The 23,618-nt window shown below is 35.3% G+C and overlaps 1 protein-coding gene across 1 annotated transcript in view; it reads right to left on the bottom strand.

Annotated features, from left to right (window-relative positions):
* The window catches only part of Khc (kinesin heavy chain), an 85,837-nt gene that overhangs the window by 11,351 nt on the left and 50,868 nt on the right, over positions 1 to 23,618 (bottom strand). Inside the window, exons 8-16 of the mRNA XM_089085953.1 lie at positions 23,019 to 23,305; positions 21,429 to 21,675; positions 16,503 to 16,669; positions 12,580 to 12,769; positions 11,477 to 11,626; positions 9,959 to 10,127; positions 7,531 to 7,705; positions 1,579 to 1,798; positions 405 to 608 (exon numbers count right to left, since the gene is read on the bottom strand). Coding sequence (XP_088942079.1) covers positions 405 to 608; positions 1,579 to 1,798; positions 7,531 to 7,705; positions 9,959 to 10,127; positions 11,477 to 11,626; positions 12,580 to 12,769; positions 16,503 to 16,669; positions 21,429 to 21,675; positions 23,019 to 23,305 — 1,809 coding nt within the window. The remainder of the gene's footprint in view (positions 1 to 404; positions 609 to 1,578; positions 1,799 to 7,530; positions 7,706 to 9,958; positions 10,128 to 11,476; positions 11,627 to 12,579; positions 12,770 to 16,502; positions 16,670 to 21,428; positions 21,676 to 23,018; positions 23,306 to 23,618) is intronic.

Raw genomic sequence — 23,618 nt, forward strand, 5'->3', positions numbered from 1 at the left:
CTATGTAATTCTGTTTGTCTGTGCCACAGGAGGTAAACAAATAGTAGCATTGTCTTTTCTGTTTTATTTCGTTAGCTGACATCACCTTTTCTTTTTTCATTCTTCTCGTTTTTCCAATTTTTCTATTAAAAAAATCTTTCTATTAAAATAATTATTATTATTGTCAATTCCTAAATTATGAGTAAGTTTTATATTTACACCATTGATAAGCTATTCAAGTGCATTATGAAATTTAAATGGATTGTTTTAATGAGGCCATGGAGCCGTCGGATTTACTTAAGCTTCTAGAGACCCCTGAAAGTTGTATATTTCTGTGAAATAAAACGATTCAAGGAAATTCAAACCAGAGACTTTGGTTTATCAAAAGGAAGCAATCGAGAAAGCTTTAGCATGCAAACACCCACCTTGACACGATCCATAGTGGCTCTGAGTCGTTTCTCGAGCTTGGGAAGCTCACATCTTAAGTCTGCATTATCACGGACAAGCTGCTTATGAACTTTGGTTAATTGATCCAAGTTGTTTTCCAAGAAACTAATTTTCTGTTTCTGAGCCAATGATCCACCCACATCTTCATTATCATCACCAGCTTGAGATTTCTTAACACGTGCCTTGAAAAAATATACACTAATTATTACAATGAAAAATGCATCACTCGACACATTTTGCATACTTTGGAAGTTGTTCAGGGTCATCTACTTCTGATATACCATACCCTCTTCCTTAAAAAAACATCTCTCTTACAATAAAACACAAACTGGAATTGTTTTTTGGTCAAGGTTTGACCAAAGGCTTTGGTGTCACGAGCTTTTAGCTACAGCTAGGTCTAAAAGCATTAAATATTGGAAATGTTCTTAACTTTGAACTATATTTGTTTTTCTCCCTTCAACTTTGATAGATTCTCCTCAAAATAATTGATAAAGTAATGATTAAAGGGAACAGATATACTAAAGTACATTTAACGTCTAAGGCAATTAAAGAAGGCGTTGAAATAAACGAAAGAAAGAACAAGGAGAAAAGAAAAAAACCAATGGAAACAAGAAGAGAAAAAAAAATGTACTTAAAATAAATGCCAATACACATGTAAAAGCTATAATAACTTTAATAATTTCTATTGGTAAACAAACCTCAAGTATTTGTCAAGGTGGTCAAGTCAAGTATGTGTTTAGTGAAGATAAAAAAAAAACATGATTCTGTGGGTGGTCTAGAACCAACGACCCTTGGACTCTCCCATTCCGAAATGAATGGTTCAGGTAAATGGTGGTTCTAAGCATGGATAGGGGGTGGGGGGTTGTACCTCCCCCCTTCCAGTTTTTCTGACATCAGACATGGAATCTTTTTATTTTACATTTTTACAATCTTATGGTAAACCTTGCCCCCTCCCCCCATTATGAGGCCTAAAAGCGCTACTGATTCAAGAGACGACTGTTCTCCTTTCTTTATTAGTTGAGATAATAATAGAGAAAAAACAGAACAAACTTTACTGTAGAGGTACTGGAGGAAAAGAAAATAAGGAGAGAAAAAGGGCGTAATAGACAAATAAAAAACGATGATATTTGTGAGACTGCGTGACAATCATACCTGTAAATCAGCCACGAATAATTTGCGAAGGTTGTAAAGTGTTTGAAGTTCTTTGGCAACTGTTTCTTCTAGTCCCTTCAGATCTTGGCGTGCCTGTTCCCTCTTTTCGTTGGCATGAAGTAATTCTTGCAGTTTTTGCGTCTTGTCCTGTTCATCCTTTTGCAGTCGCTCATACTCTTTCTGAAGTTGCTCATGAGCCAAAGAAAGCTCTTGGTTGATACTGAGGGGAAGAAATCATAAAATACTGTATCAATTACCAAATCTACGTACTACATAACAAGCTAGGTTTTAATTATATGTTTAAAGACAGACATTCGAATAATTAACAAACTAAGGAGCTAGCTACAAATACTGCAAAGATAATATACAATGCGCGATTTGTGTCTGTCGAATACATAGGATTGGAAGAACTTACGATTTACAGAACTTTAACTACTTGATCTGGCTTGAATACGACTGAAAGACCAGGGTCAGAGGAGCAATATCCCTGGTTATGTACGTTGAACAACCCAAAAAAATCTATCAGAGCAATCACATTTTAGCATTATAGCGCCGCAGGCGCTAGGAGCCGTTAGTGAACATTTATAGGAGACTCGTGAGACATTTCCAGTTGAGTTGTATTCCTATACTGCCAAGCTTAGTACAAACACCTTGTACTAATTTGTGTAAGTTTTTTGGGAACTCTGTAATATGAATGTCAAGGATTCAACCAATCTCTATTCTTGAATAAGAAAGAAATACCTCATTATGGAACACTAACAAATGATATGCAGCGCAATAGCGCTGCCAAAGTAAAGAACGATGTTGGCACAATGTATTATTTATCTTTTAGACCAGGGTACTTCGTATCGAAGTTGTCGTAGAAACTTTTCGATTGGAAATTGGAAGGGCTTGTGCCCTTTTTAATAGTCGAAAGCGATTGGAGAAAAACTAACACCCCTCTCACACCCACCATTTCCCCAAACACATCCTATAAAAATTTTGAGATAGCCATTTTGTTCGAGATAGTTGAAAAGTCTGGTAATTATGTCTTTGAGGATAAAAAATCCCTCCAGCCCTCAGGGCAAGGGTTGTAGATTATACCCTGGGGGCATATAAGGTTTTTATAGAAAGCATGGTCATATAAACTTCGGAGGGGGCTCATCGGATTGGTAATCAGACGCTCTATTGCTCTTTTTAAGAGTCAAAGTGATCGGAGGGCAGCTACCCCCCCCCCACACGTCGTATTTTCCTGAAATGCATCTAATAGAAATTTTGAGATAGATTCCTGAAATGCATCTAATAGAAATTTTGAGATAACCATTCTATTCAAAATAGTCTAAATATCATATAACAAGGTTTTTCGGGTTGGAAAAAAACCCGGAGATTAGAGGCAAGGGTTGTAAGTTATGCCCAGGGGATGTTTGAAGTTTTTACTGAAGGAACGATTGTTTAACTTTAGATGAGGCTTATTTGGTTGAAAATTGGAAGTTCTAGTTCCTTTTTAAGCGCTAAGAGTGATGGACAACATTTACCCCCCCCCCCCCCATTTTATACAACCCCTCCTTTCACCAAACGCGTCTGATTGAAATTATAAAATAGCGATTTTTTTTTCAAAATAGTCCAAAAAACATATAATAATGTCTATAGGGAAGACACAACCCCCCAGCCCCCTGGGGATAGGGTTGTAAATTATTTTATTGAGGGCTAAAAGGTTTTTATTGAATGCGCAGTAGTATAAACATCAGATGGGGCTTATTTGATTTGAAATTGGAAGTTATAGTGTCCTTCTTAAGAGTCAAAATGATTCGAGAGCAAACAGCCCCCCCCCCCTCTCCACGCTCAGCCTTTGCCTTAACACCTCCGATCAAAATCTGGAGATAACAATTTTATTCATCGTAGTTGAAGGTTTCGGAAGTTATGTCTGTGAGGAAGACCCCCCCCCCCCCCTACAGCTCTCAAGGAAAAGGTTGTAAGTTATGCCCTTGGGGCATATAAGGCTCTTATAAAAAGGGCGGTCGTATATGCTTTGGAGGGGACTCATTGGATTGACAATCATAAGTTCTAGTGCGCTTTTTAAGAGTCAAAGTGATTGGAGCGCAGCTACCCCCCCCCCCCCTTAAAAAAACACACGCACAAACACGTGGTGTTTTCCTGAGATGTATCGAATAAATACTTTGAGACAGTCCTTTTATTCAAATAGTCCAAATATCATATAACAAGGCTTTTGAGGTTGATACAAACCTCCAGAGCCTGAGGGCGAGGGTTGGAAGTTATGCCCCTGGGGAATTTAAGGTTCTTATCGACGGGACGGTTGTATAAGCTTTAGAGGTGGCTTATTTGATTGAAATTGGAAGTTCTAGTTCCCTTTTAAGAGACAATAGTGATGAAAATCAAGTAAAACCCCACCCAAAAACCCCTCTTTTCACCAAATGTATCTGATTGAAATTGTACGATGGCATTTTTTTTTTAATAGTCCGAAGAACATGTAACAATACTTCCAGGGTTAGCACAACTCCCCAGAACCCTGGGGTAAGGGCTTTAAGTTATGCCCTGGGTTATATAAGGTTTTTATGGAATCGGTGGTCGTATTAAATTCAGATGAATCTCATTTGATGGAAAATTGAAAGTCAAAATGATTTGAGAGAACCCACCCCCCTCCACGCCCATCATTTCCCATAACGAATATCCAAATAAAGTTTTGAGACATCATTTATTTCAGTATGCAAATAGTGAATATTTTTAGCAGTATGCGAATAGCATCTTTTTTTAACACCCCCTTCAACACACGACGAAATTTTTAACTTAATACCATCAACCGGCCCTGAAGCATCGCTGATACGTCCTCTTGACAATCTATATGGATACATGTTTCGATTTATTTCAATACAGTTACAATATTGCCCAAAATTTTCGCCTTAATATCCTTAGGTTTATTAGTTGTAGTAGCAGCACCAGATAATAATAGTAGTCTTAGCTTTAGTAGCAGTAGTAGTAGTAGCAGTAATAGTAGCAGTGGTTGTAGGAGTAGAAGCATTAGCGTTATGATGCAAATATTGTCTTTTGGCAATATTTCCCCCCCAACAAGTTTTGTAAGTTTTAATTTCACACACAAAATTGTTCCTAATATATTGTTGATAGGCCCTTTTGACAACCTGTATACGTATGGCAGGTTGTCATCCGTACGACAGAAATATTCTCTGAAAATCTCACCTTCATAGGTTGTGGATTTTGAGCTAGCCAGAAGACACTGTGTGTATTCATTTAATGCTGCCTCTACGGTTACTATAACTAAAGACACTAATTGCATTAAGTTGAAACTTTTAGGGAACGTTTAGGATGAGTTTCCGTTAGACGAAAAACCTATATCCATACAGGTATTAAAAGGGCAAGGATATATAAGGACATAGGCAGCAATGCTCTATCATAGCTAGTAATATCATTGATATTTTAAAGGAACTAATTTGATTGAAAATTAAAAGTTATAGTGCCCTCTTAAGAGTAAAAAATGATTGGAGGGCAATCAGCCCTCCTCTTTAGCTCATATTTCTCCAGACACTTCCAATCAAAATTTTAAGACAGTCATTTTGTTCAGCTTAGCTGAATGGTCTAGTAACTATATCTCTAGGGTAATTGGGTAGTTCAACCCCCCACAGTTATGTAATTTGCCCATTATTCTTAAAAACTAAATGTTGCTTTAAAATTAAATAAAAAAACACTTGTTTGTATGCTGGTTGCTAATAAGACATCTCAGCAATATAACAAGAACAACTGAGATTATTAAGTTCAAATTTTTGGGTCTACTTCTATTACTACTTCTGCTCTTAAAATTATACTAAATAAAAAGAGTGTAATTGTATCCAGGCTGTAAAAGAGCATATATATATAATTTTTTGGAATGGTATTAACTTTTATTTATCAAGTCAACTAGAGGATGTATATGAGTAAATTAAACACTACTATTTGCGTCGTGATTTTCAAGAGTTTATGTTGTTAAAAATTGCTGGGAAAGTTTGTCCAGCATATAAATAGCAGGCTAAACTATAGATTCTTAAAGGAAAACCGGAAAGATTCAAACTATTATTCTCTTTTTCCCTGAAAAAGACTATACCAATATAAACGAGCAGAAACTAATTAAAAAAAACTTTTTCCACAATATAAGTTTTTTAAAAAAAAGTAAAGAACTCTATTAAACCAAAAATGAACAAAAATAGAATCAAATAATCTACCAAGCATACAACTACCACAAATCAGTATCATTAAACAAATGAAATCCAAAACGAACAGAAATTAAAATAAATAACTGAGTCACACTCAAAACGACCAGAAATTAATGAGTAGGGTTCTAAACCCCTATGCTTTCTAAAAGACAGAATATAATTTGTACTTTACTGAAAAAAGTTCTTTTAAATGTTTTCCCTTATAATTTTAAGAAAAGAGAAATTAATTAAGATTTTAAGGAATAAATATCAGCATATGTATATTAAACAGACAATGCACATTTTTTTCAATAAATTCATTTGAATTTTTTTTTATCTAGAAATGATCAAAATTATGTTCTAAATTTATCAGCCTCATCATCGAAAAGATGGGAAAAAACCATTGTCAACCCGTTCATGGCAATGAATGGTTGCTGTCACCCATTAAAAGTTAATTAGAGTATAACAACTTGTAGTTTTTAGAAAGGAGAAAAATAACCCTAAAAGATAAAAATCTTGATTAAAATCTCATTATCATGTCTGGTAACCATAAAACGGAGAAGGAGAGTGGTTTAAGTCCTTATCTAGAAATTGACAAGATGTCCTATTACTCCCGAGAAGTATGGCCACCGACGGGGTATTTTTATTTTTTCAACCAGAATTGAACGTCTGAGCCCCCTATTGAAGCAACAAAAGATATGCCACAGCAAAGGGTTAATTTCTGAAATTTTTTGGGAGAAAATAGTTTAACCATTATCGCCAGAACACTATCGAGCGAAAACTGTGATGTAGCCAATCAATGTCTCTCAGTTCCGTATGCTATAATTGCCACATGATAGGCAAATCGCCCCTATACATATTTGCAATTACAGTAAAATCACAGTTCATATAATTATCCAGTAAGCTTATCGCAGATCATTTCTGGTCTTCGTTCTCGTTGCGAACAAAAATCTCCTCCCACTTCTTTCTGCATTAGCGGGTTAGTCTGTTTCCGATTGTTTCCAACAAAGTGCATTATTCGTAATAGCGGGTTTCCACTTGTTTCCGATTAGATCACAGTCTGACTTGTCTACCCGTGAAAAGATCTGATGCCGCCTACATTTCTATCTGCAAAAATGTTCTCTGGAGCACTCGCACCTTGGTCCGGGTTTTTATAATGGGTGAGATAGGGAAAGATCATACTGGATAATTATATGAACTGTGAGTAAAATTAACGATTATAATAAAACGATTATATTTAAGCTTAATATTTCTCAGCAAATTCTTTTGAGATTCCATGAAGTTATTTAAAGGCTTGCATCGTTGCACAACAGCTATTAAGGGCTGGAGATTGCCTAATAACGCACAACGTCCATTTTTAGGTCCAACTTTCTTTTAGGGGTCCTTAAAATATGAAGGAATTTTTACTCCCTGAGTCCCTTTTTTCATAGAAACATGCGAATAAATGTTCAACATGAGTGCTAAGGGGATGACATATCTTTCTTATTGCAGCTTTATTTTCCGCTTTTTAAACTTATGGTTCAAAATATTATAAATATTAATTATGCACTGAAAACAAAACAAAAATTATAAGGAGAAAAAACTCAGATGGCAGCAGCCCCCCCCCCCCAAAAAAAAATAGTGAGTAATTTATGTTTGTTTTATATTTTAATATCACCATGCAAGAGAAAATCGCTTATATAAATATTAGGGAATAAATATGAGTTTATTTTAAATGTCATTCCATATCGATCTCAAAACATTGTGAAAAAAAGGAGAAGGAAAGATCACTTACTCTCTCAGTTGGTCAATAAGGGTCTGCTTTTCGACGACTTGATCACGCAGTTGAGCTACCTGTTTCATATGAGATTCTCTGTTCTGATCAAGCTGCTCCTCTAAAGCTGCCTTTAATCGGGCTATTTCTTCCTGTTCAACCGCCTTTTCTTTGGAGGTCGTTACATGCATTTGTTCTGCAAAGAAAAACACGAGTAACGAGAAATATTGTGCACATGCATTTACTTGAATATACAAACAGAGCCCTCTATGTAATTACCAAAGTCGTACCGTAGGCTTTTCTGAATAAAACATGGCAATTTGAAATTTGTAAAATTAGTGTTCATTCCCTGTTTCTTTAAAGATAATTTCTATATAACTGAAATTATTGATAAAACTCCCCACGAACCACTTTAAAAAGATATTCAACATGAATGTTAATGATCATTTAGGGTAATGATCTTATTTTTACGGTTATAAATAAAAAACAACCAGTTTCGTGTCGTCTATGTCACCCCGAATCTTTCCGTGCCCATAAATGTTGACCTTCGTCAACTGGTGGCAACACCCTAATTGTCACCACTGACGACAGTACACTTGGCATTGCTATCAGAACGGAGGCTGAGACTCGTATTAAGTTGAGTGTATTTCTTAAGAGGGTAATTCTTTGGTTCGATGCTAATTACCGGGCATGAAACATAGAGAAGTCGAGCTTCCTGATTTTCTCACGAATTTCTCAGTCTTGCCCCAAATTTTCGGAAATTCATCTTTCAACGGGTTCTTTCAGCATACCTAGTGATCGCCATGTTCAGTTCCTGGTATTTTGCTTGATAAGGCATCATCTTATCAATTTAAAATGAAGATATCGAGGAATCTTGGAATTCTTAGAACCCTCTAACACATTTTTCCTGGGTCGATTCTAAAATTTTGTTTCATAGTTTCATTCAGTGTTACTTCACTTACTGCCCTGCTATACGGATGTTAAAATTTTCTTCCCTTCTGATACCATTTTCTAGGGTATAAGACTAAGCAAGGAACCTTGTCCTTGACACATTTAGTTCTATTATTAATCCGATACTCGATTTGAATCCACTTTACGTTGATTCATGTGCGTCTTTCGTTGTTCTTCAATTACACTGTGATGTTCCTCTGGCCTTTACAGCTAGACCGTCGCTTGCCTCTGACTATTCTCATATTATCTTCGTAATAGTGATAATATTCGGATTCCATCCAGTCCATCAGTCAGATCAGATTTCAACCCCTTGACTGCTTGTCAGTCTGCCAGGAATACTTTAGTTGGATTGGCTAGAAAGTTTTATTTGCTTGGTGCCCTTCAAAAGGTTGTAAAAATATTTTGATCGCAGAATGAACATTAATTTAGTTAATTATTTCTCTCTTTTCTTTTTTCAACACCCAAAAGCAGTTGATGTCTCTAGTCCAAGCTAAAATTGCGCGCTGTTTAGTTTATTTAGCACGTCACTTGAATCCGGTTTGGGTTTCGGCGAGTAGCCAGTGATGGAGGGGGGGGGGGGCTGATTGATATTTTCATCTTTAGTTTTGTATGTGTTTTTAACTTTCTCCTTTTTTACTTCGTCGTTTGTTTTTCGTCTTGTTTCTTATTATTTCTCCTCTCATTTCTGGGTATTGATCCCTGTGCGAGGAGGAGGGGGGGGGGTATTTGATGTTTGTTGCTGAATGTTATATGTTATTTTTTTTGCATCAGTAAAATCTTATCATAATCGAATTTTTTAAGAAGCTGCAATCTATTAAATAGCGAAACACAACCCATATCTACAAAAGTTTAAAGACACATTTTGAATTTTGAGTCTTTTAGAGGGGGCTTATTCGATTGGAAATTGAAATTTATAGTTCTTTTATAAGAGTCAAAAGTTATCATTGGGCAACCAACCAACCCCCCATCCTCTTTTCTCCATAGTTATCCCGTCAAAATTTAAAGATACCCATTTTGTTCAAAATAATCCCAAGGCTAAATAACTATGCTTCCAGTGTTGTGCCAAAAACCATTTGAATATAAACCAACACATTCGTTTGTTCATATTTAGGCCTAGTGGGGAGATTATTTACCTAAAGAAGCTTTCCTTTAGGTTTTGTTATGTTTATTGTTGATGAATAGACTTTAAAAAAAAGGAAACATTTTTCTTTCTTAAAAAAGGAAACAAAGTACCCAATGTAGAATAATGGTAACTATTATCCATGCTTAACTTTTACAGTAAAGAGCAAAAAGAAAAGAAGATTGTGGAAATTTCAAAAAATACCTTAAAAATTTCGAAAAACTGTCCTACTCAATAAATTTTAACTCTGTTTTGGTGGATAATTGCAATGGATAATTGCAAGTTTATGTTAATCACCTTAACTCAACTGGCGTAAATTCTATCAATAATTCTCTCGCTCTATATACACGTATATCATAAAAATAGAAGTGTTTGTACCCTGAGCCTTCATTTTAGCAATCTGTTCATTCAGTTGGTCAACGGTCTCTTCGAGGTGACGTTTCTTGTTTTCAATCTCTTTCATGGTCTCTTGCTGAGTTCTCATTTTGGCTTCGTGCTGCTGTACAAGCAGTCGACTTTCGCTTAATTCCTTGTCTGACTCTTCAATCTAAAAATGAGAGATCAACACATTAGAAAACTTAAAATATATACAAAACCATCTTGTTTATAAAACAGAGTTGCCGTATTAGTATAACTTTATCGAATTTTTCTCTTCTCCAAGAAAGAATAAGATTTGTTTCTGCCATTAAAAAAAAAAAAAAACAATAATAAACGATATTTTTGGTTTTGATTTACATTTTTGTTGGTTTATATTTGGTTTGGAAACGTCACATTTTGGTTTTGGTGCGCTGGATTTAGGATTCTTTGTTCGAGAGGGCGAGGGTTCGAATCCTAGTGTACCCAATTATTTGGTTTGGGACGAGGGTCAGTGGTGTGACTCTGTAAGCTCAGCCAGAGTCGACCCAGCTCTAAATGGGTACTTGGAGAAATCTGGGGGAAGGTCAAACAGGAAGGTGTGCGAAATCACAGGATGGTTGGCCCCCAGCCAACTGGCTGCACTTCCTGGCTGAAAGGGGCAAGAAACGGAGATCAGCACCGCCGGGTGGACCTTAATGGTCCTAGTGTCGTAAGCTTTACCTTTTTTGGGTTTTAATTTGTGATGATATGTAACTTCGCTTTTAATTAAAAATTCTTCCTTGCGAACATTCACACACCCTCGCAACTTGGCACGAATAACAGCCTAAGAAGGAGAGCTATTAACCTCAGGAGCGTACATGATACGTCTTAATGATAAAGTCAGGCTGTCAGCCCCCCTTCCTCCTCAATCACACGCATGAGATACCAACAAATTGAAAGGGAAGTGGGAAAAAGAAATTTATAGTAGACACGACCTTTGGCTAGATAGGTAGTGTTCTGTTTTTACCTTCTTTCGTTTCATTTAAAAAAAAAGAAAAAAAGACAAATCAACAGATAATTCTTTCAACGGATCTTACAAAAATGAAAACAAGTGTCCTTTAATAGCTTTCACGTATTTAATATCACTTGGAAATAGCTACTTTTTTAAATCTTTTCCCCGGGTATAATCATCTGGAAAACGCAAAAATAATTTGGAGCGCATTTCCACCCGAGTCATTTTTGGTAGCAACTTCAAATTAATATTTGCTCGTTACATTTCAATGTCTACTTGCTTCAATGGTTCCCAAGCCCATTGCAGATCATATAAGTTGGTCTTGTTTAAACAAGCATACTTAAAAAAAACGTTGAGCAGGCCAAAATTATTGATTATATTTTATGGCGTGGAGTTTTGATTTACAGTAAAAGGCTTTCAGCTAGTCTAATTTATTTTCAAATTCAAAAATTGTATCTATTAAATTTAACGGTGGGAAGTGCCTACTGTAATCTTAAAATCCGTAAACCAAAAAGCTTCTCAAAGGAAAAAAAACATAGTGGGCTTACTCTTTTGTTTGAATCAGTTTGATGTGATTCCAAAGTTTGGCAGCGTTGAACTAGATTTTTCACTTCTGATTTCATCTTGGAGATATAGAGACGAGCAACGGTGAATTCTTCTTCCACTTTGGATGGATCTCCATTTGTTTGCTGGAGATTCTGATAAGAAAAAAAAAAAAATAATTAAGATTTTGGGAAAAAAAAATACATTCCACAAATTAATAGATTCATAAAACCATAAAAAGACAAAAAAAAAAACTAAGTAGATTGATTGCTGAATAGTAAGAGTGACTGTTGGAACAATTAATTTATTTGAAAACGCGCGTTTGTGATTCAGCAAAATAAAATCTATGATAGCTGAATCACACTTTTTTTTAAATAAAAAAAAAAATGGCCCAATGGCCATTGAATTATAAAGAATCAATGGGAAATAGCGTCTATAGAAAAGCCATACTTCTATCGTTTATGGATCTGTCGATCAAACGCTGGCAAATTCAACAAAACAATAATATAAAAAAGAAATTTGATAACAAGAAGTTAAAATTCCCGGTCGCTTTTCTAATTAAAGGCTATTAGTTCAGTGTCTAGGCTAATTTCCTTTCTTTTTCCTATAAATAAAATAAGAATCCTCAGCATGATTATCCCCCATAAAAAACAGAAATTTATACGAAAAAAAAAAAATAAATTGTATATGAACTACTGGTTAATGCTTCTATCTCAGCATTTACACCATCAGATCTTTCGATCTCTCACCGTTTCTCTCGAATACAACCACACATTGGTGTCAAGGAAAAATAGAATTTTCTAATTCTAGCCAGTTACCCTCTCGATTCCCAAAGAAAAGACAAAAAAAATTTATAAATCTTAAAAGAAAATTAGCAGGATTAGACTATGTTTACCAGTTACCAATTGTGTTTTATGTTTTTAGGGTTTTTTTTTTTTGCCTAAAAAATACTATAAAATTACAAGGATTTCAAGTAAAATAAATCATAAAATCTACTAAATCTTTACTAAATAGGACAAAAAAATGAAGGGAGGTCAGTATTTTAGAACATCACGGAAATTTGGATTTAACAAGCGAACTGGAAACAAATTTAGCATTGGGATCTTACCTTAATGTCACCAGTATTTCCAGCAATAGCCACGCCCATCTCACCCAAGTCTTTCAACAAGTTGGTGAGCATGTCGTTTATCCTCTTTTTCTGAATGGCAGACATATCGCGAAGCTGCTGAAGTTCTGAAGCGGTTGTATGTAACTGGGTTTGTTTTTGATTTAACTCATCATTTATGCTTTCACATTCCCTGGTAAAATAAAATCGGAAAAATGATTATTTAATACATTCAGAAATTCATTTACTTGTATCATTTAAAATCGAAAAGGTAAGGTCTAAAAATCAAATATAAAGCAGTCGCAGGTTTACTTAATTGTCCTATCAATAAAATAATACGCAAAACAGTGGCCCCGGGTTCCCTGGATCAACTTTTTGAGCTACTCACTTTGACAGTTTTAATTCACTTTAATAAAATATAATTTTCATCTCCAAGACTCTTGTTGCTTTTTCAATTCTCAGCAGATAATTAGCAGCAAGTTACCAACAAAACCATTAGACCTTGTATTTAGCTTCAACATTGTGGACTGGAAAATAAACAAAGAATGACGAAAGAAATATTTGCAAAACTCAAAAGTGAACTGGAATCACTCAGTAGCTAAGAGGAATGCCACTCTTTTCAGCCGACGCTTGAGGCCTGACTATACAAGAAAGGTTCATGACCAGGGACGCAAAAACAACTTGCTTGGGTAATTAAAAAAATTATTTATAGTGAAGTTTTACATAATTACCTAACATGTATGATTATACATATATAAAATACTATTCCAGTAAAATATGGTCACTAATTTTAAAGAGAGTGCAACGTCATATTATAGGAACAAAAGGAATGCAGACAAGGGTGTGTCTAGGATTTTTGTTCGGGGGGGAAGGACAGGAGTTGGTTTTACAAAAAAAAAAAACCCTTTAAAACGCATCAAAATGTGTTTATATGTATTTTTATGAGTCGGACAAACATTTCGATGGGGGGGGGGGGTCAAGCCCTGACCCCTCTGGATTGTAGACCCGGAGAAAGGTTGAGAACCCATGCTATAAAGCTAGAACTACATTTAAACAATGAAAGAAAATTATTTCCAAGCATATCTACAAACATCGTTTTTTTTTTTTTTATTCACGATCGTTTCTTAATCCGCAAAAAAGAAGTCAGGTTTAGCAAGTAGCCTTAAGTCTATTCTCTCAGATTTTATGTCAAAACAAGTAAAAATAAGTTAACATAACAGCTAAATATCTTTGCAATAAATCGTGGCCGACCAATTCGACGAAAAAAAAAACTTAGCATTTCTAACTAGACTACCGTCAAACTAAAATTATTTCAACAACCGCCTGAAAATTCATGTATCTGTTTTTATATCAGGTTTTTCGTCAATGAAACACGTACCGAAACAGATCGCACAAAAATCTTATGGCTAAATAAACAATTGCTGATAAAAAAAGGTAAGATATAGACCAGATTTCCCTAACCCTTATTACACCAAAGCCCTTGAGTTTTGAAAAAAAAAAAGAACTCCCGAGAAAGAGTGGGATAATATTTACCACATGGACTATTTGAATTTATTTCAAGTAGTTGCTTCTACCCTTGAAATTATTTCAAGGGTAGAAGAGTTCAAGAAACACCGACAGACAATCACAGAAGCTGGCAAAATACGTTGGCATTATATATCCCAAGTAACTATTGGCTATAGCTACAATTACATAAAACAAAAACAAGCATTTTCAACTGAAAGTAAGGAGCAACATTAAAATTTAAAACGAAGAGAAATTATTCCATATTTGAGGGGGCCTGTCCCCTGCTCTTTACACTAAAGTTTCATAGTGCTTAAATAACACTTCTCGTTCCAATTCAACGGCACCTGTGCTGGAGCAATCATTCTTAAAGAATTGGGACAAAAAGTCAAACTTGAACATAAAGAGTGAAAGGTTTATGAGGGGACGGCCCATCTCATATATAAAATAATTTCTGTTCGTTTTAAGTTTTAATGTTACTCCTCATCTTCAGTTAAAATAAACTTTTTATTTATTTAATTTATAACTGTTTTCACATCATGCCCAGGCCTAACCAAGACATGAATAAGGGTTACCATTCCCATAAACCCCATTTTCTTGCTGTTGATCCCCCCTCCCCCCCCCAGCATCGATAATAAAGGTTCAGGCCAAAAAAATCCCGTCAATCAAGAAGGATCGTATATCAATTTCTACCTCTTCCCTCCCCCCTCTTCCCCAAAACACATTCTATATTTATCTGAAGGCTCAATAAGAGTTGGGGTAAGAGTTGGGCATACAAACGCACTCTTTGAAGCATCTGTCCCTCTCCGCCTACAAAATGACCCACTGCTCCTCCTCCATAATAGCTGTTGCATACATACACATCACTTTAAATAATTTTATGAAATAAGAAGCAAATCAGTTTAATCAAATGAAACATTAAAATAAATATCACACAGATTTTTCTGTAATAAGAAGGGAGGTGTATCACTTTGCAGCACCTTCATTCAGGCTTAGTCTAAACAAAGGGAGATTAGAGATTAATTCCTACGACCCCTCCCATGCCCCTTTCCATATTTACCTGAAGACTCATGGAGTTAGACAATCTGGGCATTGAAATACGTATTTTAGGGCATCTGTCACCCTCCCCCGTGCCTCCTTCATGATAGCTGGTGCACAACCATACTTCACTAAACACAATTCCATGAAAAACTAAGTGAATCAACTTATTTAAATCAAGCATTAAGACAAATATCCATATTAACCATTAATCTTGTATGGACTGCGTGACTTTTCAGGAAGGTATGCGCCACTGTGCTGCATTACTTACTCTGCAAGTGTAAATCTCAATAAATAATTTTTCAATACCTTTAAATCGATTATCATAATATTCAATCGACAGCATTTTGGTCCTCTTTGGAGCAAAATCATAGTTTGGTGCCACAGAATGCCAGAAAACGCCACTTTCTCGTGGCACAATCTTTTTAGTGACTTAAAAAAGAGCGCCAGAACTCGTAATTTCCATTTTAATAAGCTCTTTTTTTATCTTCTAGGACAAACAATTCCATAAAATCCCCCCTGAAGAACACGTATCCGTTTCTTCAGCAAAAAATACGTAAAATTTCACATTTTTGTAGATAAGAACTTGAAACCCCTACAGCAAGGTCCTCTGATACGCTGAACCTAACGGTGCAATTTTCATTAAGATCACTTCTTTGAAAATCAGGCAAATTTTCTCAGTTTTGTAACTTTTAATGGGTAATCTTATACTTATTAATTTTACATATTTGAGATCAGCATAAAAAGCAAATTCTTTTGATATATTACTTGTTATCAAAATCCATTTTTTTTTTAAAGTTTCAGTCAGCCCAAGTCGCTCCTGATGCCATTGGTTAAAAATGTGAGTCCTACTCAACGAATATTATACCATAAAAAAGGTTAAACCCAATTCAAATATGTTCTTCTGACCTAAAATTAACACCAAAACAGTATGTTAATTTATTCATAAATAATATGATTAATGCACGGTGTGGTAATTCCTAACAAGATTTTTGTTCTGTGTACAAGCAGTACAAGCAGGCACTAATTTTGACCAATGGCTGATCATCGACTGACTCAAATCCCACACACCCAAGCCAACATCAAACCCTGGTAGCGTTGTTCTTGATCTAAAGCCTCAAGACATAAATATACTATCCGTAGGCTAGAAAAGATTGAATAACGCAGGATCTATTACTACCCAGCGTATTAAATTATACACGAGTGGATTCAATTTTAATACATATTATATACAGTGCTATATTCGGCAAAGCTACAAAACCACGTTTATGTTACCAGATTGATAATGTTCAAATAGCCAATGCAATTCAAGAAAACAAGGACAACGTTTCAGCTAATCACCACATTCTCTGAACAACGGGAGGGCTATAAAATATTTCAAATACCTGTTTTTGTTTTCAACTTCTTGCGACTTTTGATCATAGTTGACAGCCAACTCTTCAAGGGCCTGTAAAACTTCTTTTACTTCTTCCTTTGCGGACTCATTCTCAATTTGGATCCTGTTCATCTCCTGCTGTAATGATTCGTAGTCTCGTCTCGTTGACCCGATAAGCTGAATAGTAAAGAAGAATTAGTAGCCAGTATTATGACGATTGTTTTATAGAAAAGAACCAAAATCTATTGAAACAAAGAAAAAGGATAAAAGGAAAGGATCGAGGGAGAGTTTCGTTTCAGATTTTTAAGATCTTAAACCTCCTACACAGATCAGGTTGGCTTCAGACACCGAAAAGCCTTAGCATGGAAATTAGCTCGAACCTTTAACCAAATCTTTTTTTTTATCCCAAAGCTATTTTATACTAGAAAAAATGCTGTTTTTTAGCTGAAAATTACTAAACATATTGCTATATTAAGAGTTTTTCTTCCAAATTACTTTCGCCATCCCCGTAAAGTTCGAGATTAATACATTCCATGATTTCTGAGTTACCAAGGAAAAAGCCAGCTTTTTGTTGCGCGTAATACCATTGTTGTTTATGATGTCACCACATTTCTTAGATGTTGTACAGACTATCGCCGTCCTCATGGTTCCAAAACTATCCTATACATATATATATATATATATATATATATATATAACGAATATAGGTTATTCATTTTTTATTGAACCATTCAAATATTATTATGCGTAGATAAGATATGAGATAAGCAAACATTGTAGTAGTAGTAGTATCAAACCTTCTTGCTTTTTGCGTTGTAAATCTACCTTAATCTTGGTTTAACTGAAAATCAATTGAAAAAGTAAATATTTAGAAATCGATAAAACGTAGAATTAAAGGTTGTACGTGCAGAAAAATTGTTTTTCCTGAGCTCAAAAAAGGAGCATCATGATATTAGCTTAGCTGATATGGTATTACAACATTACAGCCTAAATATCGGTCAGAAGATGGTCAAAAGTGACTGGTTCAGCTTGAGTGTTTTTCTATTTCAACTCTTTATAAATTAGAAAAAAAAAACACAAACTCGAAGCTCCTTTTCCTATTTCAAGCTTCTTTTTTAAACAAGAATAAAGCTAAAGAGACAAATATAGTCAGACAAAGACAAAGGTACTCCTGCCGCGTTGGGGTCAGCGTCGAGAGCGTCGCAACTCTGCTCCTCCAGGCTGATCGGTCTGCTGCTATTAGTGGGGCCTCGTCGACAGCAATGTTAGCCATCTCCAGGAATTTGTTGAGGCTATCCTTCCACCTTGTCTGAGGTCTACCCCTCGGGCGAGACCAGCCATGAGCTTCAGCGTCAAAATCGTAGACTATTCGGGCTGGGGTTGTCGTCGGCATACGCAGGCGTCCGAAGCATCTGAGAGTAGGCTGCGCTGTTTGGACGGAGAAAGGCACTTGGGAGGTGAGTGCGAGCAACCTTATGTTCCTTAAAAATCGTCCCATCGGAGTCCCTCTATCCGACGGAGCTGTTTGTTCTGGCAGACGTCTATCATCCTGAAGATTGTTGATTTGAGAGGCCAGGTTTCTGCTGCATAGAAGAGGACCAAGCTTACGGATGCATTATAAATTCGCATCTTCGTGCGCCTAGATATATGCGGCATTCTCCAGAGATTGTTGAGCGTTCCGACGATAGACGAGGCTTTTGAAATTCGGCTGCACACCTCTTCCTCTATAGAGCCGTCATTAGACAGCACGAAGCCTAGATAAGTGAATTGTATGCAACTTCAACAGGAGCTCCGCAAACAGTTATGTTCTCAGGGGGCGAGACTGGGCTTGGTGGCTCAATTACCATTATCTTCGTTTTAAGCCAATTTATTTTCAGCCCAGTTTATTTCAGCATATGGCAAGCAAGCAATCTTGCCTATCATATGGGTCATTGTTCTGAGAGGCATAGCTCTCATTCCATTTGCAGTTGGCCCCGGATCCGAGTCCAAGACTCATCTATAGCCTGTGAATAAATTGATCGTTGCCTGAAGATACGCTGTCCAAGGCTAGACACCAGATGCAGCAGGGTCTACTCAAGAAATTTCTAGTCAAGAAGCATCGTTAAGCAATAGATAGATAGATCTTACCAATCTTCAAAAATACTAACAAATAAAACTGTTTGAGTAAACCAGAAGCAAAGTTTATCCGTTTGGCTGATTAAAATTCACCGGCTTCTAAAGAAAACTGCAGGTCTGTAGCGTTGTATACTCAGTAGTTTATTTTATCAAGGGTAAAGTTAATGCTGGTTAGGTGCTGGTAACTCTCAATGAGCCTTCAGATAAACGTAGAATGAATTATAGGGGAGGAGGGGGACGTGGAAATTGACATCTAATCTCTCTTGATTTCTGGGAATATTTCTGGTCTACACCTTTGTTATTAGCAATGGGGGGAATGGAGGGGGTAATATCGTTCCCCTATTGCAAAAAAATCTCTATAGAAAAAGGGGGCACGTTTTATCTTAGGAGTCCAGTGACATGAAAAGATCATCAACACTTTGTTGTGGGAAGGGGGATTTTTATAATAAGCCAAATGTGACAAACAGTAACAAAGCTTCAAAATGTAATCCCGAAGAAAAGGAGGGATTGTGAAAAAAAAGAAACAAACGAAAAACTAGACTGGAAGAAACATTCAATTACTAACTAATCCAGTCATATAAAAATCGTTCCATTATATTTTTAGTTGATGTGATCTAAACAAGGAAAGTTAAGCACTTGCCTTACACTTAGTTATGTACGTTCAACGGCGAATCGCCATACAATAGGGATCCTTAAACGACAACGATCACTGATTTTCTTTTTCTTAAGCCAATTTAACCAAGCCTAAGACTAAAATGCACCTGTGAGCATTCACAATACATTAAACCTAAGCAGATAACAATAAATGCTGATCCTCTTTTTCTTTTTGGTCACAGGACTCGTAAATTATAATTAGAATCAGCTATGAATCTTCTTTTCAAATTTTGATCTTTATTTGTTTTGAAATTAATCAATAAGGCTTGTTTTATGAGCTTAAACAAATTTTGTTTCTGAACAGCTGATGTAATTTTTTTATGAGACTCTTTAAAATGAGATTATGAATGTACAATATAAATAAGTAAGCTATTCCTTGAAGGTGAAATAAAACGTGTTAAGGTAAAGAAGAAACGCATCTCTTACATAAATTTAGTCATTTCTATGAAATCCTTAAAAAAAACGAAATGCCTTATAATTAAGTAACTTACAATATACTCATAATCGATATGAACACTTTACATTTTGACTTGGCATTTGGTGATTCTCTGACGGTGTCAACTAATGTAATGGGTTTTGGGTCGTAACGGGTTGATTCTATGCCTGTCGTCTATGGTCAGACTCGATCTACTAGGGTGTGTCGTAAAGTTAACTTGGCTCTATGTCGTAATGTTCATTTAATCTTTGAAGCATTTTTTCACTTTCATAACTCTCCTTTTCTCGAAGAAATCGTAGAAGATGCAACACAAAATTATCAGGTTCAAAGATGCAATTAAATTTTCAATAGCTCTATAATAATAAGTTAACATACAACCTAACCTTTCAAATACCTGACATAAAAAAGAAATGTGTAGCATACGCTTTTCTTTGAGGATCGAAAAAAACAGTATTCTACCCCCCAACACAAAATTTGAGGAACATTGATGAACAAATGATTGAATATAAGGAAAAACGGGAGAACTACGAATCACCAGTGCGACATTTCAAAGACTTCTGACTAATTTTAAATTTCTTCGTTTTGTGTTTCGTGCATTCATTGCACAAATATATCCTAGACTTAATCACGTAATAATCGAGCAAGAGGTACGGGACCACAGAAAAAAGCTACATAATACAGGGATCCAGCAGTCCTACCCTGCAATGTTGAAAAAGGGAGTCGCATATTAGGCGTGCCTTGAAGCTATTCGTGACATTGGCACTGTATGTTGGATAAAAATGTTGCAATATTTATCAAACGATCATAGGATTAAAATTGATAAGTATCCACAAGAATAGTTTTTGATTATTTTATGTCGTCTTTAATCCTCTTGTATTTTTTTTGTAAATATTAAAAGTTCTGAATAAACTTACTTTCCACATGCACCATAAGTGAAAACAACTTTCAAACAAAAATAAAAAAGAGACAAGCACAAGTACCAAATGTATTGGTTACAAAAAAAAACTCATCTGAACATATGGATTAAACACATTTTGTTTCTCTACCACACACAACAAAACACAAAGATAATGTAAGTAGACAAGAGACCTAAGGTCCTAAGTTTCAAAAGTAAAATTTTGACCCCTCCCTCTTTTTATTATTAACTGACATTTAATCAAAGTGGTTTACTTGGAATACCAATTTAGTAATAGAAGAGAACGTTAAATATTGTGACATTATCTCAGAGTATAAAATTTAGCTGAACACATTAATGGACACAAAAGCTTCTGCAATCTTCAATTCATAGCTCCAAAAACCTTAGGTACTAAACATTACAATTAATTGTCAGGTGAAAATGAACATTTGCATTATCAGCGAAATTCTGTCGAAAAGCAATGCATTACTTGCATCTTTTACAAGTAATTATTCAAACCGATAATAACTTCAAGCCATTTGAAAATACAATAAAAAGGAATAAATAAAAAACAATTAACTCGAGAAGCCTCTACGAGCCACTCATTATCAACCAATAGCATATACATGATGAAAACAAACATACACAATGAGCCTGACAAACATCTAATATCACTGCGAATAATTTGTATTTTGTTAGGTGCAGCAAATTAGTAGTCTGATTCTCCAGAGACAATTGGCATCAGCAGAAAATTTCGTCTCGCGTCTGCGTCAACTAAAAGCAAAAGCATACTCATAGATTTCTATAACAGGATACAAAAAAAATAATAATCTTACCTCTTCTTGTTCCATAATTTGCTCTTTCAGCCTTTCAACAACCTGTGACTGTTGATTAATTTCCTCATCTTTATCATCAAGTTGTCGATAAAGGCGTTCTAGTTCAACTGGGAGGTTTTCAACCACAGATGCAGTCATTGGGACAGGTGGGACGGTAGCTGCCACCGAAATAACGGAGTCACTCATCACAGACGTGTTATCATCAGCCAACTGCTCACTCTCGTCAACCCTCTCACCTGATCGCCATCTAAGGGAACGAGAATCCAATGACAATAAAGGAGCAAAAATAATGGGAAAGTGACAACGACTCATCCCTAAACTCATTTTCATTTGTTTAAGAGAAATGTTTGACATAACTTGCAAAATAAAACTGTGATCCTAACGCCAATAAAATACACTTCTTGTATGCCAAAATGATAGTACTATGATTATTTTATCATAAAGGTCAAAGGCCAAAAAAACAATAACAAAGCCATTTATATTAAGCACACTGACTGATGTTCAAAACACGCCAAAACAAGACAAGTCCTTGAGAACTAAATAAACCACTGAGTTTAAAAGTTTTAACATACCCTGATGAATAGTTTTAAAACTATTCTATCATTACGCACCTTAAGACCCTGCATATTAGCCTAGGCATGTTTTTTTTCCTTTTTTTGCAAAAAAATAAAATAGAAAAAAAAAAAAAAAATCAAAAATGAAAGAACCAAAAATTGCCGATTACTTAGTCTTTGTTCCCTAATGCCACAATCACTTACACAAGTTTTCTTGTGAAAGATGGCAAGTACTATGATGAAGGGTAGAGACCTGAAATAGACGTATATCCACGGACCAACTCAAAGTAAGACCAAAAAATATAGACTATAAGGGATATGAGTTCAAATCTTAGACTAAATATTATAATAAAACTTCTGACATTTCTTTAATCACTGTCATTATCAAGTCCGTAAATAATTGGTATGTTCGAGGGGTATTTTAAAGATTAAGTCCAGAACCACATTCTGACAAAGAGAGCTAATCCACTCATCCACCCACATACACCAAAAGGACTCAAACTACAAAAACGATACTTTATTTTTTACCATTATTTTTTTTTTTTTACCACTTTACAGAAAAAAGAAGAAATCCAGGAGGGTCTCTGATGCCATTTGGATTTTTTCTTTTTCTATAAACAAGTAATCATTGTATGCTAATGTTTGCCATGAAATAAATAAGAGGAATACTTTTTCATAAACAATAAAAGAACTATGTGAATATTTAATTAAAAATAAATAACCTTTACCAGGGGTTCCATTTCTAGGGCTCAGAACATGACATGCATGACAGGTCTATTGGTCTATTCCTATCTTAATTTTAAAAAAAATAGTTAGCCCTAATTCTGAGGTCACAATCTCCTCAAATTTAGTTTTTCAGTGGTTTTAGTTTTTTAAAATACAATTCCTGTTATTTCAGTAGAATTTTAAGCCAATAAGCTACATAATACAGTTACATAAAAAATACAGCTACCTTAATAGTCTGTAAGGTCAAAATTGTTAAATTACGTTTTTAGATAAGATTATTTATGCCTGCTAAATATAAGTAGTAGCTTACTTTTTAAGTTCTTCTTCAAGTTTTTCCATTCTTGCTTTGTATTTGTTTGCCTTTTCCTTTTCCTTCTCATACCGTCGTTTCCAATCCTCGGCTGTAAGTTCTTCAATAACTTTAACTGCGTTCTTAACTGTTTTCGCACGTCGACCGAATTCCAAAGTTGACTTAGTTTCAGCTTCATTAAAGGCAGCCGGTGAACAACAGATAACTATTGTAGTTCGAGCATTACCACCCAAAGATTCCTGCAGAATTCTTGTCAATTTCGAATCTCTATAGGGAATGTGACTTTTCTGCAATTGAAACGAAAATGTTCACAAATATAATTAAGACTTTTTTTATGCACATATGGAAAGGCACTAACCATCACTTGTTGGCTATATTTCACAAAAAAAAAAAGTAAAAAACTTATTGGTACTATTTCCCATAATGTGTTACAGTAATGCCCGTGCCGCACCTTAGTCAGATATATCGATAAAGAAAGCCAAATACCACGAATGACAAGGCAATTTTCTTGATTTTAGCGTCACACTTGTATTTAAAAAGCAAAAAATTAAAATTACAAGAAATTAGTTTAAAGAGCTTGCGCCAACAGCAATTTGCGTC

The sequence above is a fragment of the Artemia sp. Qi Xiang Cuo genome, chromosome 1 (genome assembly GCF_049724085.1).
Source record: "Artemia sp. Qi Xiang Cuo chromosome 1, ASM4972408v1, whole genome shotgun sequence".
Taxonomy (NCBI): Eukaryota; Metazoa; Arthropoda; class Branchiopoda; order Anostraca; family Artemiidae; genus Artemia; species Artemia sp. Qi Xiang Cuo.